This window comes from Cyanistes caeruleus, chromosome 4 (assembly GCF_971803275.1).
Source record: "Cyanistes caeruleus chromosome 4, bCyaCae1.hap1.1, whole genome shotgun sequence".
NCBI classification, from domain to species: Eukaryota; Metazoa; Chordata; class Aves; order Passeriformes; family Paridae; genus Cyanistes; species Cyanistes caeruleus.
In genome coordinates, this window is record NC_141704.1 from 25,113,313 (window position 1) to 25,130,100 (window position 16,788).

Sequence of the window (16,788 nt, forward strand, 5' to 3'; positions counted from 1 at the left end):
GGTAAGAGCTATGAAAAATGGTCCAAGACATAGTAAGAAATTTTGGCCATTAGTATTATTATGAAAACTCTGTAGAGGGTCCTTTTTCCATCTTTTTTTCACTGACTGGAACACTAAAAGGATTTATTTACCTACTCTTTATTTTATGGCAAACCTAATATTCAATTCAAAAACTCTTTATATAACAATTTTACTTAACCTCCACAAACAACAGAAAATAGAGATACCCTTTAGTGCTCTCTTCATTCTTGAAATGACTCATTTGTACAATGAACATAAACTTTGATCCACATTTCAAGGACAAATCTGAAATAATCATGCTTTTATGTTCTTCATGTTACTGACTTTTAATAACTATCCAGGTAGCAATTATTTAACACATGACAAAGCATGCTGTTACCTAGTCCTACCTAACTTGCTGAATTCAGAATCATGACTCTAAAGGGCTGTAATACATTTGGATAAAACAGGTGGAAGAATAATTTCTTCCATGTATGACCCCTATTTCTTGGCTTCTTATCTACAGATGCAATTATAGGAAAAAGATGCAGTTACACTGTATTTTTATAGTAATAACAAACATACATGCCACACAAAACTCATCCTTTAGTATCTGCATTCCTACAGCAATCTGTCAGTTCCACAGAAATCACTATACAGCTAAAACCGACTTCCCTTGTGACCAGTGGAATACAGCCATGAAGGTGCTATACAAAGCTCACTTCAAAAGAGATGACCACAGGTTTTTCATTACCATGTTTTAGACAACTACAATATATTTCATTGCTTGCACAAGACACTCCAGTAATTTTTTTCTGCTTATAAGACCAAGGAAACTATTTTAAGTTACATATTATTCTAAGTTTTAAAACTTATTAGTACATTAGGAATAAAGACTATACTTAACTTCCACTCTTTAATCTTACCCCATCAAAATCCTTTTTTTTTTTTTTTTAACCATGTGATTGAGGAGTGGAACACTTTAATCCAACTAGAACTAAACATATTTTATGTGTTTGTAAACTTGGTGATTTTAATGTCTGACAAGGAATTTTCTGGAACCTTTGAGTATATTCTAGTCTTTTCTAATAAGGAGATGACACAATAATAGCAGTTACAATACTGGTGCCAGCTTAAAATCATGTATTTCTTTAAGCTCTTTTTTGTTTGAGAATTAGAGGGTCTCAATTCTTCTTTTCCCATTAGAGGTAATAACACAATTGAGAATTAGGGGCATGTCTTTATCGTGGACAGAACTTCATTAGCCTTGACATTCATGATGCACTACTGTAAGTTAACTCTGAAGTTTCTTAGGGCTTAAGTTTTCATTAAACCAATTTCTCTCTCTGTGGAAGTATCTAAGTTTCATCACACAGGCAAATCATTAACAAAGATAAACTTTTTCTTAGGACTTCTACACTACACCACACCAGTCTCAAATTTCCCTTGTTTTTCAATTCTTATATTACACTTTAATTAAGAATTGCTGCACTAGAGACTGCCACTTTTATAAAAGTGAGGATGTGGGGTACAAGCACTGTCTAGAGGCATACTTAAAAAAAAAATAAAATTCCAAATCAGTAAGTTAGTTCTTTCACCGAATGTGTCTGATTTTGTCAAAACACTGTATCACATTTCTTGACTAGATCCAAGCTCCTATAAGCTATGCTAAATGGCATAAATTACAACAGTCTTGATCTGTTGGCAGTGCTAGTACATTTTATGGGACCAATTTGTGTTTGGGGAAAAAAGGTGAGCTTTCAGACACTCAAGCTTATTTTCAATTATTCCCTCATTTTGTCTGGGATGAAAGCTAGACCTGAAGTTAAAACGGTCATCCCATCTGACATTTTTTAAAGCCAGTGTAAGTGAAGCTGTTTCCTTAGTCCTTTGGCACATTCCCAAAAGGCACAGATTTGTTAGGGAACTTCATCAAAACTGTAAAACAATGCCAAGGCAAATAGAACCCAACCAACATGTTCAAGTTTTTGCTGCTTTATATCATACACACACACCCAACCATGTGCTGATTTAACCAAAGAGTGAATACAGTATATGTAACATCTACTTTAACTGGGCTTTAAATATTACCACAGACAAGATCCAGACAAAAAATAGGCCTAAGATCCCTTCAAACTGTTTACACACTGTTATAAAAGCCCAGAAGGCTCCACTCCTGACTTACCCCAGTTATAACAGCTACACTCATTTAAGAAAAAGAAATACCAAGAATAAAACTATTTTAATGCTTTTCCACATCTATAAACATTTGCATGTGCACACCACTTTTTATTTCTAAAACTTCTGCATACAGATATTACCATGGTATCCCATTTCTTTCAAACACTGTCATATACATTTATTTTATTTCAATTTCCCTTGTATCATCTCCTCTTCATTTTTATGAAAAGGTGCAGCTCTACTTAAAAAGCAGGCTTTACGAGAATGATCAACCATCAAAACTGTACAGAAAATGCAGGAGGTGAGCTGAAAAATGCACAGAGAAATGTATGTGCGGGCTGCTATGTGCTGCTTTTGTAATGTTTGACACTAACCTGTCACAAACTGAATAAAAAAGCTTTCATACCAAGCAGGCAGGTCACATATGATAAAAGTTTTTCATGTCTACAGTGGTAAATAAGCTCACTTACAGGATGGTGACCTTGGTCAGCTTCTTACTAACTATATTCACCAAGTTCAGACAACTCAAAACAAATCTCCAGGCACTCTGCTGTCTCACAGAGAGAATCAAAAAGGGCAAACCCACAATCAAAGTGACAGCTGAGGTCTTCAGCAGGGGTTTACCGCGAGCCCCCGCGGAGCCCTGAACAGAAGCCCCAGCAGGTGCTACAGGCGTCCCGCAGTCCGGCAGCGCGGGCTGGCAGCGGCTGGGATGAGCACACAGCGCCAGCGGCTCAGAGCCCACAGCACCAGCCAGAAACCACCCCAGCCAAGGCTCCTGGAGGGCTGCAGAGGCGAGGAGCAAAATTCCTGAGCCGCCACACCTCCCACCGCTCCTACAACGGGGCTCATGGGCAGCCTCTGCGACCCACTGCCTTTCTTTTGAGAAAAATCACTACACCCAGGAAAATGTTCACAGAAAAATAAGAAAAGGCAGAAAGAACGACTGACATTTTGTATGGAATATGATTATTTCTAGATAAAAGAGTGACATTTATTTAGACAGGGGAAAACATAGTTACAAAGTCTAGTATATGTGATATTTCACCATTTAAAATAAAAAAACATTATCTCTATTGAAAAAGAAAATTAAAATGTTGCCTGAACAGGTAAATCACAGTGAACACATGGAAACTTTCATCAGAGCTTATATTCTAAGCTCTCAATACAGATATAACCTCAGGAGTAAAATGATCCATTTCAAACATACAGATATACTAAGAAATCTGCTAATTTCTATTACCTAAGACTTCCTTAGAATATGAAGCCTTCACTGCCACTACTCACTACTCCAAATACTGAGACAAGTTAAGTGCCAGCTAGACTATGTCCTTATAAAATAGATGCTGCTGGAAGACCCTTTTTCTGTTACAGGCCGTTTTCCACTCAATCCTGTTAAAAAACATGTAAATTACCTTTCAAGACTTCTGTGCAAAAAAACAATGTAAACTATACTTAAAACACATCACCCTTCAAAATGCAGTAATAAAAACAAATTTAATAAAAACAAATTAATAAAAACAAATTTCACTATTTTGATAATGTTATTTGCCCACTGCCTGACTGACAACTGTGTTCTGATACAAACTTGTCTAACAAAAACCCTGGTTTAGCACTTCATGCTCAGACACAAATCCACTTTGAACCAATTTCTAAACCATAACAAATAAAATTTCTAAACTCTAAACAAATAAAATTTCTAAAGTAGAGAGATTGCAGAATACTAACAAGGAGCTGCCTAAATACTACTTAATGCTACAGGATGGATTTCAGAAGTGTATATATGTTTAAAAAAAAATGCCAGGTTGAGCGATGGCCAACGGATATTTCTGCAATGTTAGGTGATTGATGCACATTCTTACTGAATTTCAGTAAATAATACTATACTAATCAAGTGACTGAACAGTATATAAAAGAAAACTTACTGCTGCTCTGGTGTCCCTCAAGAGGAAAAAATCCCAACACAATCCCATTACAAGTCATGCCCACTAAAGTTTCCTGGAAACCATTTTTCCTGTATAAAGTTATATAAACCAAAGTAAAACACTCCTACTTCAAACAGAAGTCTGGTAACATGCTAAGACAACTACTCATACTTTTCATGTATATGCACCTAGTGGCTCTTAAGACCCTGGCTTAACACAAAGATCATTTGTTGGACTTGCTTTGTCTTCATTTAAGCCATCAGTATCATTTGGGATATTCTATTAAATGAATGTAGTCAGCAGAATGAGTTAAATAGTGGCCACCAACCCCATGCTTTGATCCAAAATCTAGAATAGATAGAAGTTGCATTATACTAAAAAAAAGGGGAGCAGGAGAGGGATGTTTCATTCAAATGCACCCTGAAATGTTGAATTTTAAACACTGGGTTTAAAAAAACACCCACACTTTGGGTGAAATAGTTCATCACATCTCTAAGCTCAGCACCACAAGAAGCATAATCTAGAAAGCTGTGGAAGGTTGCTTCAGGCTTTGCTTCTGGGAGAGCATGAATAGTAACTTAAATGTGGTGGCAAGTCTGCACTGACTGTCCTTCCCCAGAGTCTCACCCCCATGCTGCAGGCTTTCCTTATCTAGCCTTATTACACTTCCTAAAGACCTCTCCTGAAAGAAACCCATTACAAAGAAGATGCCTTCTAGTGCCTTTCTGAGAGATCCTGGGAAGGATGGAATAGAGTAGATTTCCTTGTCCATGCAGGAGGCAGGCTCATCATGATCTGTTCGGCATAGTTTAACAATCTTCTGGTTCCAAATGAATACAGCAATTGTGTATGCTCAAAGCCATTTTGGTGAAGTATCACATTAAACTCAAATTATTGAGATGCTGGAGTTGTGGGAACTTCCCAGCCAAACACAGTAACTTCTGAGAACACAACAACTTGACCAGAAGTGAGAGCTTCATGTCAAAAATAAGTTAAAACCTGTATTCCCTCTCTCCATCCTTAACTGTTCATAAATGATTGCTTTGATTCAAAAACTGTATAACATCAAGCTTCATAAGGATTTGGTAGGAAGACTTGGTTTGGTTTTTAGAAAATAATAAGCACCTACCTTGGCCCCTCACTCCCTTAATTAAATTCCTCTTCTATCCTTCCCCCTGCCCAACTTCTTTCCTTTCCTCCTCCAAGTCTGCCTGTCATTATTACATACCTTCCACCACTCTGATACACATATGCATGTATTCAGCTACTCATCTCTCTTCATTTCCTGACATCTAGACCTACTATTCTGCTCCCTCACTGCTGTCTCCTTTAGACCTCCTGTCTTCTTTGAGTTTCTCTGGACAGGTCTGCAACTGGATCTGCATCAGATTTCTGGATGCTCTGCATTTGAATACAGCAGCTAGACTGCCTTCCTTTTTACTCATTTACAATTGCTTTTTCATGTTTCCAAGATGTTTTTCTGTACTTCTCATAACAGGTGCAAAACAGTAACAATTCTCTTTGCTAGTGGCCTACCAACCAGAATTTTGGAAGTACTGTGACACCTCTGGCATTAATAATTCACATTATTATTAAAATTTCTTTGAGCTAAAAATTTTTTATTCCCAATATTCACTGAAACCTATCCAGTCCCTTTGAAAAATCTTTAGAACTGAAACAGTGTTTAAAAACTGCTTTTTAGGAGTGACACTCCAACTATTTCATAATTCCTTTGGTTTTTTTGTAGTGTAAGTTATGGAGCTGAGTAAGATTTCTTCAGGGACAATATGGATTAATAATAGATGTGGAGGAGAAGCAGAACTAGTGTGGTGCACTCACACCCTCCTAAATCTCACTGGATGTGAAAGTGTTTCTAACCAGCATATTCTAGAATGCTGACATCACCACATACACTACAGACCCATTTAAAAAAGGTGTTTTTAAAGCCTTTATACTACTGCTTCCAAAATGTCCGTTACATTTTAAGCATTTCCTACACAAATTCAGCTCCAAAAGCTCACAAGGTGTGACCCAAAGCACAAATGGAGTTTTCAGTTGGAACAATTAATAAAAGAGTTCTTAACAGTAGTGGGTGAATTTTTGAGGTGTGGCAGACTGGGAGGTTTCATAGCTTTTGTTAGGACTGCCTAGTACTTTGGAGACAAACAGGAGCAGCACCAACCTTCACAGGAAGATGTGCTACCCAGGGTAAAGTAATATTGAACTTCATTTAGCTTTCTGGTATATATACTGAAATCTGCAGTATATGAAGCAGCACACTACATTTCAAATACTCATGAGCCAAAATATGTGCCTGTGCAGAATGCGAGGCAACCCCATGTTTTGTTTCTTGATTCTATCCCGCTTCAAGCCCTTCCAGGCTTTTGGTTCTGACAACAGATACAATATTTAGAGCAAAGCAGAGCAAAAAATCCTGGACAAACTTTGCATTAGAAGCAAGTGTGGTGTTCCAGAAATATTCACATCTTGCCTTTTAAGAAAAATCAAGGCGAATGAGGCTTTTGGGAGGGAAAAAGAAAAAAATGGAAAATATTTTCTCTTTCCTATAGTTTAATCTCAACTTGCTAGCCAGAATTTTTGCTTCTCTTCCTTCTGAGGACATAACCTATTCTTTTTCTCTGGCCACTTTCCTTCACTTAATTTAGTTAGTCTCCTGACTGACAACAGACCAAAACACTCAAGGAGGAAGAAAATGTAGACAAAGTAAAAAAACAGGGTGTGTATCTTCAGGTTTAAAAAACCAAACAAAGCTAGCATTTAGATCATAAAATCCAAGGTACTACACAAGGAATAGCAAAATTAAAGTGAATTGAAATATCTGAAAGTGTACAAGTTTATTTCTTTCTACTAAAACTTTCTGGACGCTATAGTAAACTAAGCAGGTGAGTTAATTCAGGTGATTCATTACTTACAGTACAAAATAAATATAATTTGTCTACTTCTGCATTAAAGCATTTAAAAAACTGCCCAGAATGTATATTATTACTGTGCCTGAATACAAATACACACCTTCAAGTAAATTCAAACCCAGCAACTCTTCAGCAGTAACCAGTGGCTTATGAGGTTAACATGGTACAAGTTAAAGCTAAGCCAAGTAGTTAAGCAATGTCACAAACAATTTTCAATAGCTTTGTAGCTTTTCCTGTAAGCTGTGTCAGTAGCCTCTACAGAAATGTCATTGAATCAGAAGAGGCAACTACTCAGAGAAATGCCTCTTTGCCCAAAAATTTTCATCATACAAAGAAGCTGCAGAAGTTAGGTTCAAATTAAATTGCGTATACCATTTTGAAAAAATGTCTGTGCAATCCTCAGTCACTGAACTTATTAATACACTCTTCTGGCTTAGCATAATTACATGTATTTATCAAGCATATATACATATATGCATATACATGCATATATTCCAGATTCAAATGCAATTATAGTCCTTTAAACAAGTAACTGGGTTAATTATATCAGGTTTTTGTAATACAGTCTTCCAGAAGTAGTCATAAGGGGTTAACATGACTTGTAGTAATAGCACAATTATTTTAAAGCTATCAATAAATAATTTTTCCCTTAAACAGTGAGCTCTTCTTTGTGTTTAGATTACACTTTATGATTGTGCATCTTCTAAAAAATTGGGATGATAGAACAAATAAATCATATACTGATACTTCCTGAAAGGCAACAGCTTGATAAGAATACTACTTATCTAGCTCTGTCATGTAGCACCATAGGGTACCTTACTGAAAAGCTGAGGAACTTGTCAGAAGACTTGTAGATGTGTGCATGCAGATGTGTTTACACAAATATAAAACATGTCTGTCAGAGAACTGTAAAGCAAAATAAATTTCAAAACTAGAAAATCACTTAAAACCAAATATTCCCTTATGGGCATATTCCAATACACCAGACATACTTTAATCATTGCACGATAAAACTTGTGCTTTGCTTGGATTGAGTATCAGAAAACTTAGAGCTGCAGACATTTGCAGAGTGGGACAAGCTACTCAGAGTATATATATTCTCACATTCAAAAGGAGAACATTACAATGCCAGATGTACAGTGTTGACTATATTTAACCATAGCTACTAGGCGACTTGTGAAATTGCGGGTGACAATAGGACTATCCTGTATTTCTGTGCTTTGAAAAAATGAAAGTTATACAGTGCGACAACACTATTTAATTATCTATATTCTAATCAGATATGCCTTTAAGGATAATGACATTTCTACTGTATATAAAAACATTGTATGATGGCAGTTTCAGGCAACTAACACAATTGTGCTGGATATTAAAATCATATATTAGAATTTAAAGCTAAATCTGAAGATATCATTAATTTTCTCCTCGATCACTTAGTAATTTGACATAATTATATCCAGCTATTAAACAAAAAAAATCCCCAACAACTGCTTTTATTACAGGATAATTTTAGAAGAAAAAAGGAAATGTTTGCCACAATTAATTGTATAGGGGAATGAACAGGGCAAGCGCTGCCTCTGAAATAACAGTTTATTTGCTTTTTTCAGAGGTATGAATTTATTAAAATTCAGAGGCCTGCAGTTTGTTTCAATCACATGAACAGATCTAGGATTCTTAAGATACAGTCTTTTCAAAGTGTACTAAGGAGAACCACATAAGCATATTTCACGGAAGAATACAGGAAATATGAAGTTGTGATTTTGTAAAGAAATATTAGAGGACTAAAAGTGCAACAGAAAAGTAACAGTAGATTCTTGAAAATAAACATGAAAATAAAAAAACAGCAAGGGGGACCAGCCCAGGGAAAGATCTGACTGAAGGTGTTCTTGATATTACTACACAGATTCACTGAGTAAGTTTGACTAAAGTAGTTGAAGCCAAGAGGAGTCACTCCACTGACATCAGTAGGCTTCGTTCAGGCCGCTACATGTGGTCCTTCTGATCCCTCATCCTTTCATCTAGGCTGAGAATCTTCCCCATTTCACTGAACACTCTGTGTCCGTCCCCTCCCTCTAGAGGTGCTTTTTTAACCAGTCATATCTATGCCTGCCTCAAACCAATAAAATTTCTAGCATCTCTACACTCCTCCTGTTAAGGGCAGTAGCAAAGTCCATTGATTATATTAATGCTAATGGGAAGATCGAGAAGCTCAGGAACTCTGGAACCATGAGTGTAAGTGCAAGCAGGGAGAGCACAGAGACACAGCTAAAACATAAGAGAAATTATCTACTTTTGCTTATTTAAGCTATGCAGGAGCCTGAAGCTTTTTCCTGCACATTATCTACATCTCAAATACAGCATAAGGCACACTAAACACTGAAGCACAGGTCATTGTTTTATTATCTAGTGTTCAGACCTCACAGCTAGTCAGGATATCAGCTAACAGAACATTTCAAAAGCAAAGTCTACCTTCACGGAGCCTGCCATTACTGCATTTAAATATTTACTATGCTTTGAACTACTAGTACTTTAATAGTTGTTTTTTTTTCTGGTGCGTGTGTGACAATGTTGACAGGAGTTTCTATCAGTTCGGGAGACTAAGTACAGAGACTGAAACATTATCAGATCATGTTGACCAAACGTTTGAAAGCAAGAACTCTCCCATTCCTTCCTGTTCCTTCAAATACTCAATATTTTCCTTTGGGAAAGAAGCTTGTCTTTTATCTTAATAAAAGATCTATTTGCTTCTGGAGCATGAGTCACACTCTTCAATTATTTTCAGTTTATTTTATAATTTTTACTGAGATTTGGTTGGTCTTTATTCAGTTTGGTTTTTTTAATGAGAATATCAGCTTACCTTCTGGTGAAGTACCTGGCTTTTGAGAAAACACAGAGCTTATTTTATTCTTCTTGCTGCTGTTGCTGTTGACAGACAAGGTGGACTGAATTTTTCTGTGCATTTTTTCTGAAACAGGAGATGAAAGCTTTCTGTTGTCTGCAGGCATATGCTTGACCCCGTTGTGAATTCCACTTCCATTACCCAGACCCACATGGCCATTTTGGATTTTTCCACTTTCTTCCTCACTCCTTTCCAGTGCTGAAGTATTTGGCTGAGGCAAACGTCGAGGTTGTGCTTAAAGTATAAGAAAAAAAGGGTTTATTGTAAATTGATAACTGAACTGGGAATGCAACTTTCCTTGCTCTTATTGAGCTAAAAACAGACTGACAAGTTAGCATTCTCCCATCAAGACAAAAAAGCAAAGAAATCTCTAGATTAAAAATAATTATTAGGTATTCAAAAAGCACCTCATGTCTGCATGGGGTCTAGACTCCCCATTTGGCAATGCAAAGAAAGGCTTGCAAGGCTCTGTGAACTGCACAGAGAGAATAATGCAACCAATTTGAAAAAAGGGAAAAAGACTAGGAACAAATGTAGTAAAACTGAAATAAACTTGTATTGAGGGGATCAAATGAATAATTTGAAATATGTGTGAAATACACCCAAATGAAAGAAAAAGTGTAGGAGTAAACATACAGACCACAATAATGGGCTAAGATGCAGGCTGGCCAACCCAACAACTGTCAGAAAATAACCTGAGTGACATGGTAGAGGTCCCCTGACACTCAGCCATCACAGACCAGTATATTATAGAAGAGAAATATCCAGGTAACTAACAAGTTTGAGCTTAAATTAATAAAGATCATGGTTTACTAAGAATTAAAACCAGTCAAAATCAGCTTTTGTGGAAGAAGTAACCAGAAGGAACATACATTCAAACACCACAGAGCTGGGGAAAACCAGAGTCACCCCCCCCATATTCTTCAATTCAGAATCACAATTTTAGAAATGGCTGTAATGGGCCAGTTAGGGATTTCATGGAAACACAGAAATGGTCAAGGGAAAAAAAAAAAACAGCAAAATCCTGTCAAGGCAAGGATCCACAGTGACCTGGCTAAGCCTCCAAGAGTATATGCTATAAACTCATTCTAATGAGTAAGCATGTAACTTGGCCATTCTGTCTTGAGCTACTACATCATAAAGGTGAATATTTGTAGCAACATGGAAAACAGGTTTCCTATGTATTCCTTAGCCTGTAACTAAAGAAAAGATGCACGATTTTTTAATATAAAGCTTTGTAATAAAATGGCTTTAACAATTTTTTTTTTAGAAAAAAAAAAGAAGTAGATTTTGTGGGTGAAAACTAATCAAACTGTAAACACAGTAACACAACAAGATTTCACAATCAAAATGCATCAGCCCAATCACCTCTCTTAATCAAAACACTTCTGCATCATGCTTGGACATAAAGAGGTTTTCAGACAGTCCAATCTTCATCTATTTAAAAATGTTATGTAAAAGAAAAGTACAGATTATATTAGACACCCAATGGATGAGAAATTAGTGCCAGCAGTAAGGAAAACCAGTGCCGCAGTTCATTCTCTTTTCAAATGGTTCATATTCACTTCCTGATGATTTCGCAGTATCAAGGTAGAAATACACACAGATAATTATAGATAGCTTGTTCTGAAAGAAACAATTCCACTGATCACTTCAGATACTAGTTAACAAACTATCCAACAAATACTACTGGGACAAAGAGACCAACATGGTCTCGAAAAGGACTCACTTCTAAATTTGACTAACAAACCCCTAATGCTTTCCTTTTATCCAGAACACTTAACACCATGCTCAGGTTGCTTTCTCTACTTTCATAAACTTGTCCAGATTAAACTTCACACAAATCTTAAACTCTGTTCTGGTCATAGGCAACAAAGGATTCTTTTTCATAATAGTTTAAATATGAACTGGTTCAGGCTTCTTTTGATATTTTAGTCACTGCCACTAACATTTTCAGAAGATACCCTTGACTGCTCACATTTATCTAGGTCAGAGTAACCCTGCTGGAACCTACTTGACCAAAGTGATAATTTTCTGTTGCAGCAGAGAGGGCTGGGATAAACATTCATGTTTTAGACTCCCCAGAGATATTACAGAGAATAAAAAGATAAAGATCATTCCCTTCCATTACCAGTAGTAACTGCTCAGAAACCTCCAAGCAAACAAAACAAAACAGGAGCACACTATCTGAGACCTGAAGAACTAACTGTTGCCCAAAGGTTTTTTTATTGACAATGCTGAAACTGCTTCTCCTTCAATTTTGCATTAGTGTTTGTAAAATCTATGAACAGAAGCATAAGCAAGGCACTTTCTTCACTTTGGAATTCAATTTGTGCTATTGATGCATTGAGAGGTTACCTAGAACAGAGGCTAGACAGTGTTAAAGGAATAAAGTAGGCATTTATTCAAAAAACCTTCAAAGAATACACCTTGGGCAGTACAAGAGCCTGGCTGAGGCTACCCAAGATGGATCCCGGTCACAAGTTTTCACACTTTTTAAAGTTTTGGTCTATTTACATATTGGGGTTAATTGTCCAATTACAGCTTCGGGTGATGAAGTCCCGTCCTCACAGATGGCTCTCCTCAATTCGCTGTTGTTTATACTTTTTGGGCCTGAAGCTGCAATGGTGTCCTTGATTCTCAAGCTGGAAAAGGATTGTTTTGTCTAACTAAACTGTGAAGGGAACTTGCTAACAATTTATATGAAGTTCAGAGTTATATACTAATGCAATACCTATAATACAGAAACTCTCATAAAGGTCCCAAAACAAAGTTTTAGGGAACTATCTCCTATTTGAATAAGTATTATCAAAAGTATATTACCAGGAACCCTTCATGTAGATTCTCTTTCCATGTATGTGCAAAATTAATTTTATTAAAAATCAATTGTTATTCCTTCCATTTTAAAAATAGTCAATGTGGACAGCCAAATATCTTTGCCAATATCAGAAATAAAAATTTACTCTCTTAAAATTCAGTGTTTATGTCCACAGCACCCCACAGTTTTATCTTCATTATCCCACTTAAATGCAAATTTGGTAATTAAAGAATAGTGTTTTTCATGTTTTATGTAATGTTTACTCACCCTGGATTGCCTGTGATTCTCTGCTATGGAGTAGTGCAGTTGTACCAATGAACTAGAATTGCTGGAGCAGTTAACCTTCCTCAATAAACACAAGCAATAGACTTTTCTAAAAATTCTCAGTGTCTGTATGTCAGTTTTATAAACTGACATCTATGACCTTTTTCTAAGCCAGTTAAATTGGAGGTGGAAGTTCACAAATTGTTTGTATATTTTTGGGGGGCTTTGCTACAACATAGTAACTTGACAAAATATCCAAAATTAAATCTTCAAAATGAGGTGTGTTTCTGTTGGTAAATGGGAAGTCTTGGAAATCTGAACAGTTATAGGTTTTTGCTTTTATAATTATTTTTACTAAGGGTTTAGGGACTTTTCTATGGTTTTTAAATTTTAATTTTTTATTAAGTAATCCTGTTCCCAAAGTACTCTTACTTGAGTCTTTTAGCATTAACATACAACTTTTTAGCTGACTGGCTTTACAGTATTCACGTGTGATACGCAGGTCAAATCAAACTGGAATAAAACCCCAAATGGATTAGTTATCTCAATTTAAATTTATTTTAACTTTATTGATAATTTTGCACTAGGGAGACTTGAATCTTATGGTTAAAACACACTTGAAACCAATTAGGAACCATATGACCGCATTCTAGCATAAAGAACAAAAGCAATTGACAGTTCTGAGATTAAACCACAACCACTCAGTTTAGAACAGAAATGTTTTTACCTTATTTTTTAAAGGTTGTGTATATCTTAAAAAAAAAAAAAAAAAAAAAAAAAAAAAAAAAAAAAAAAGGTGTAATATGGAGAACGACACAATGCTTCTTAAAACACAGTGATACCCAGGGACTCTCACTCTCTCTTTAATGATCCACTGCTCTCATTCAGCTGTCTTTCTTTTTTCAAATCTTTACATATGTGACAGCTCTCAAAAGTAGACCATAGACCATCTGGCATTTTCCGAGGTGTAACTTGTGCAAATTCAGCTCTACTGGGAACACAATGCTATCTTCTGCCTGCGTTATAAAAGATACAATAGAATGTAGAACTTATGAGTTGTTTTGAATTATTCATTTTTTGCCTGTATATTCAAGAAATTTTACAAACTCTGCATTTTGTACTACATAATCACATGCGTTAAAGGTACAAAGAAACTTTTTGACACCTCTTTTCTACAGAAAGATGGCATTTTGTTTGATATGTGAACATTCAGCGCCTGTTATATCATTCTAAACAGGCCGTGTGCTGCTACAAAAGATCCCATTTTACACTCTATGTATGAGCAAAAATGTTATTCTTGATATTCACTAACTAATGCAATACACATCAAAATTTCAAATGTGTGTTGGATGAACATTCAGCATCGTCAAATCAGGATGGTACTGGTCACTTACTGTATGCTAAAGATTTAAGGAAAAAAAATCATTCCTCAGACAACATAGAAAAATTGTCATTTCAAACATCTACAATGAGTAGCTTCAAAATGTCCTAAGAAATACCATGCTTTTCAGGTTAATATGTTTTTAATCTTTAGCAAAAGCAGTAGATTTAAGTCAATATTTTATACAGCGCTAACACTAGTGGATTTTCAATAAGAATGATAAATATTAGATTAATGATTCAATAGACTGAATCTTTTTTGATAGAAAACTAGCAGATAATATAGGTAGTAATAACTGCACATGAATCTGCTGCCTGTGGAAAAGCAATAAAAAGGCAATATATTGCTATAGCTTATAATCTATTAGCGTGTTTCACACTTCCTTGACATTGGTTTCCTTGCAAAGGGGGCCTTAATACAGTAACTTCTTCTGTTATTTAACTGACTGTACACAATAATTTAATTGTAAGGTTACTATCTGGTGAATTCAAGTAGTAAACATTTATTATGGTTTTTGATGGTTTTGAAGCAACTCTGAAGTACTTTTCAGCGTGTAAAACCCTTAGCACACTTTAAACGAATATGCACATATATATATGCACCCTGACTGCACACAGCTTTTACACCTTGCAGAGTCCCAGCTGTTCTTAAAAGAAAAATTCTGATGCATGCATTTAACAGAAAAATGTATGTCAACAGACGGAAACTCTCAACCAAAAGAGGACAGTCTAAGCTATCATTAGGGATTTTAGACAAAACACAAAAACAAACATACACTGAATGCAGACTCCTCTGAGTCAAAGTGAATCAAAAGAAAACATCAGGAGGCAGAGAGGAATTGAGACAGCTAATTAGTAGCCTAATCACATCAAAAGCAATTCCATGGCAGCTGATACAGACACCCGCAGAGTTTGCTACTCTGGCCAATGAAAGTGATGGAAAAAATACTTTCCAGTTTACAGCCTGGGTTATCTGACTACACACCCAGAGAAGTAAGAACAATTTTTTTATTTATGTATGACACAATAGTTTATGATGACAAATCACGCCACAGTAACAGTAATTGCAGGTGGATGTGGGAAGAATAAAACACACAACTCCTGGTTATAAAAACTGTAATGGTATTTTCAAATATTGAGAAAACACAACATATTGTTTCACCTGACAGTATTCCTAAATTCTCTTCCCAAAACAGTTGTAACTACAATAAGAAGATGAGCTTTTTGGAAATACAGAGGTCCTGATCGGGTCCACTAACACTGAAAGTCAAGATCTACACGTTAATTTGTGCTGGAAGAACTCTTTGATCTCAGTGGACACTGCTCCTACTCCCTCTGCATGGATCACATGCAACAGACCATACGTGAGGGAGGTAAGAATCAGGCCGCTGGTTTTTTATCAGTGCTTCTTCATAACACCGATTTAAGCTTAAGGGGGAAAATAAAGCAGATGACTGTCAAGAATTGCACAGTAAAACCAGGGGCTGCCTGAATTCTAGAGTAAAATTAAGGTGAGTCTAAATTACTTCTGGAGAAAACATAAATTCTTTAGATATAAAAGGCAACATTTCCCAGCGATTAGCAAAAAATCTTAACTTTTCAAAAATATTATATGTTATATGCTCAATAAGCATAAAATTTTAGTGAAACTGGAAGAACTCAAGTATCTTAACCCTTCTCTATCCCCACTTTCTAACTAAATCCTGACTAGTGTCTAATATGATCTTCAAACTACATCAATAGTTTTCTCTGTCTAGCTATCCAGAATATTAACATTCAGATTACAAGATGCACCTCTGAGTCAACCTGTGAAGTGGCTTTTGTCAGCAATTATTTTTGAATATTTTCTGGGACATAAATAGCATATACTGCAGCTATCATATCAGAGAAAGCATACATTAACTAAATAACAAGGTACCATCAAGGCACCATCTATCTTTTAAAATCATTTTTTTACACTGAATTTTTTATACCATGCTGACTTTACAAAGAAGACAAAGTATCAACTAACAGCATCAACCACTTTTTAGAATTCCTTCTTGTAAGACGTGAGGACATCTTCAAAATGAATACAATATATTATTATGAAACAGGATGTCCTTTGTAATGAAAATACTGTAGTAAAATTGCTGGTTCGAGTTTTACAGGACCCACACTGAGAACACTTTGTTAGAATACGTCTGAGAGCACATCCAGGGAACACCTGGTATAACAGAAACAAGGATGGCAGGGGACAAAGGGAAAAGACATTTTATCCTGTCAGCTTTCACTTGGTGAATGGTGGACAAGAATGGCAAACGTGTGCACGTGTGTTTATGGGTTGAGAAGCAACACAAATGCACAAGACAGTGCCCAAAGCACTCTTATATCTGTGCAAAGACACCTGCAGTG

At 36.0% G+C, this 16,788-nt stretch overlaps 1 protein-coding gene across 3 annotated transcripts in view; it reads right to left on the minus strand.

Moving 5' to 3' along the window:
• MDFIC (MyoD family inhibitor domain containing) overlaps positions 1-16,788 on the minus strand; it is a 54,209-nt gene that overhangs the window by 5,328 nt on the left and 32,093 nt on the right. For all 3 annotated transcript variants that reach the window (XM_086887058.1, XM_086887059.1, XM_086887057.1), the window contains exon 4: positions 9,894-10,169. In XM_086887058.1, coding sequence (XP_086743184.1) covers positions 9,894-10,169 — 276 coding nt within the window. The remainder of the gene's footprint in view (positions 1-9,893; positions 10,170-16,788) is intronic.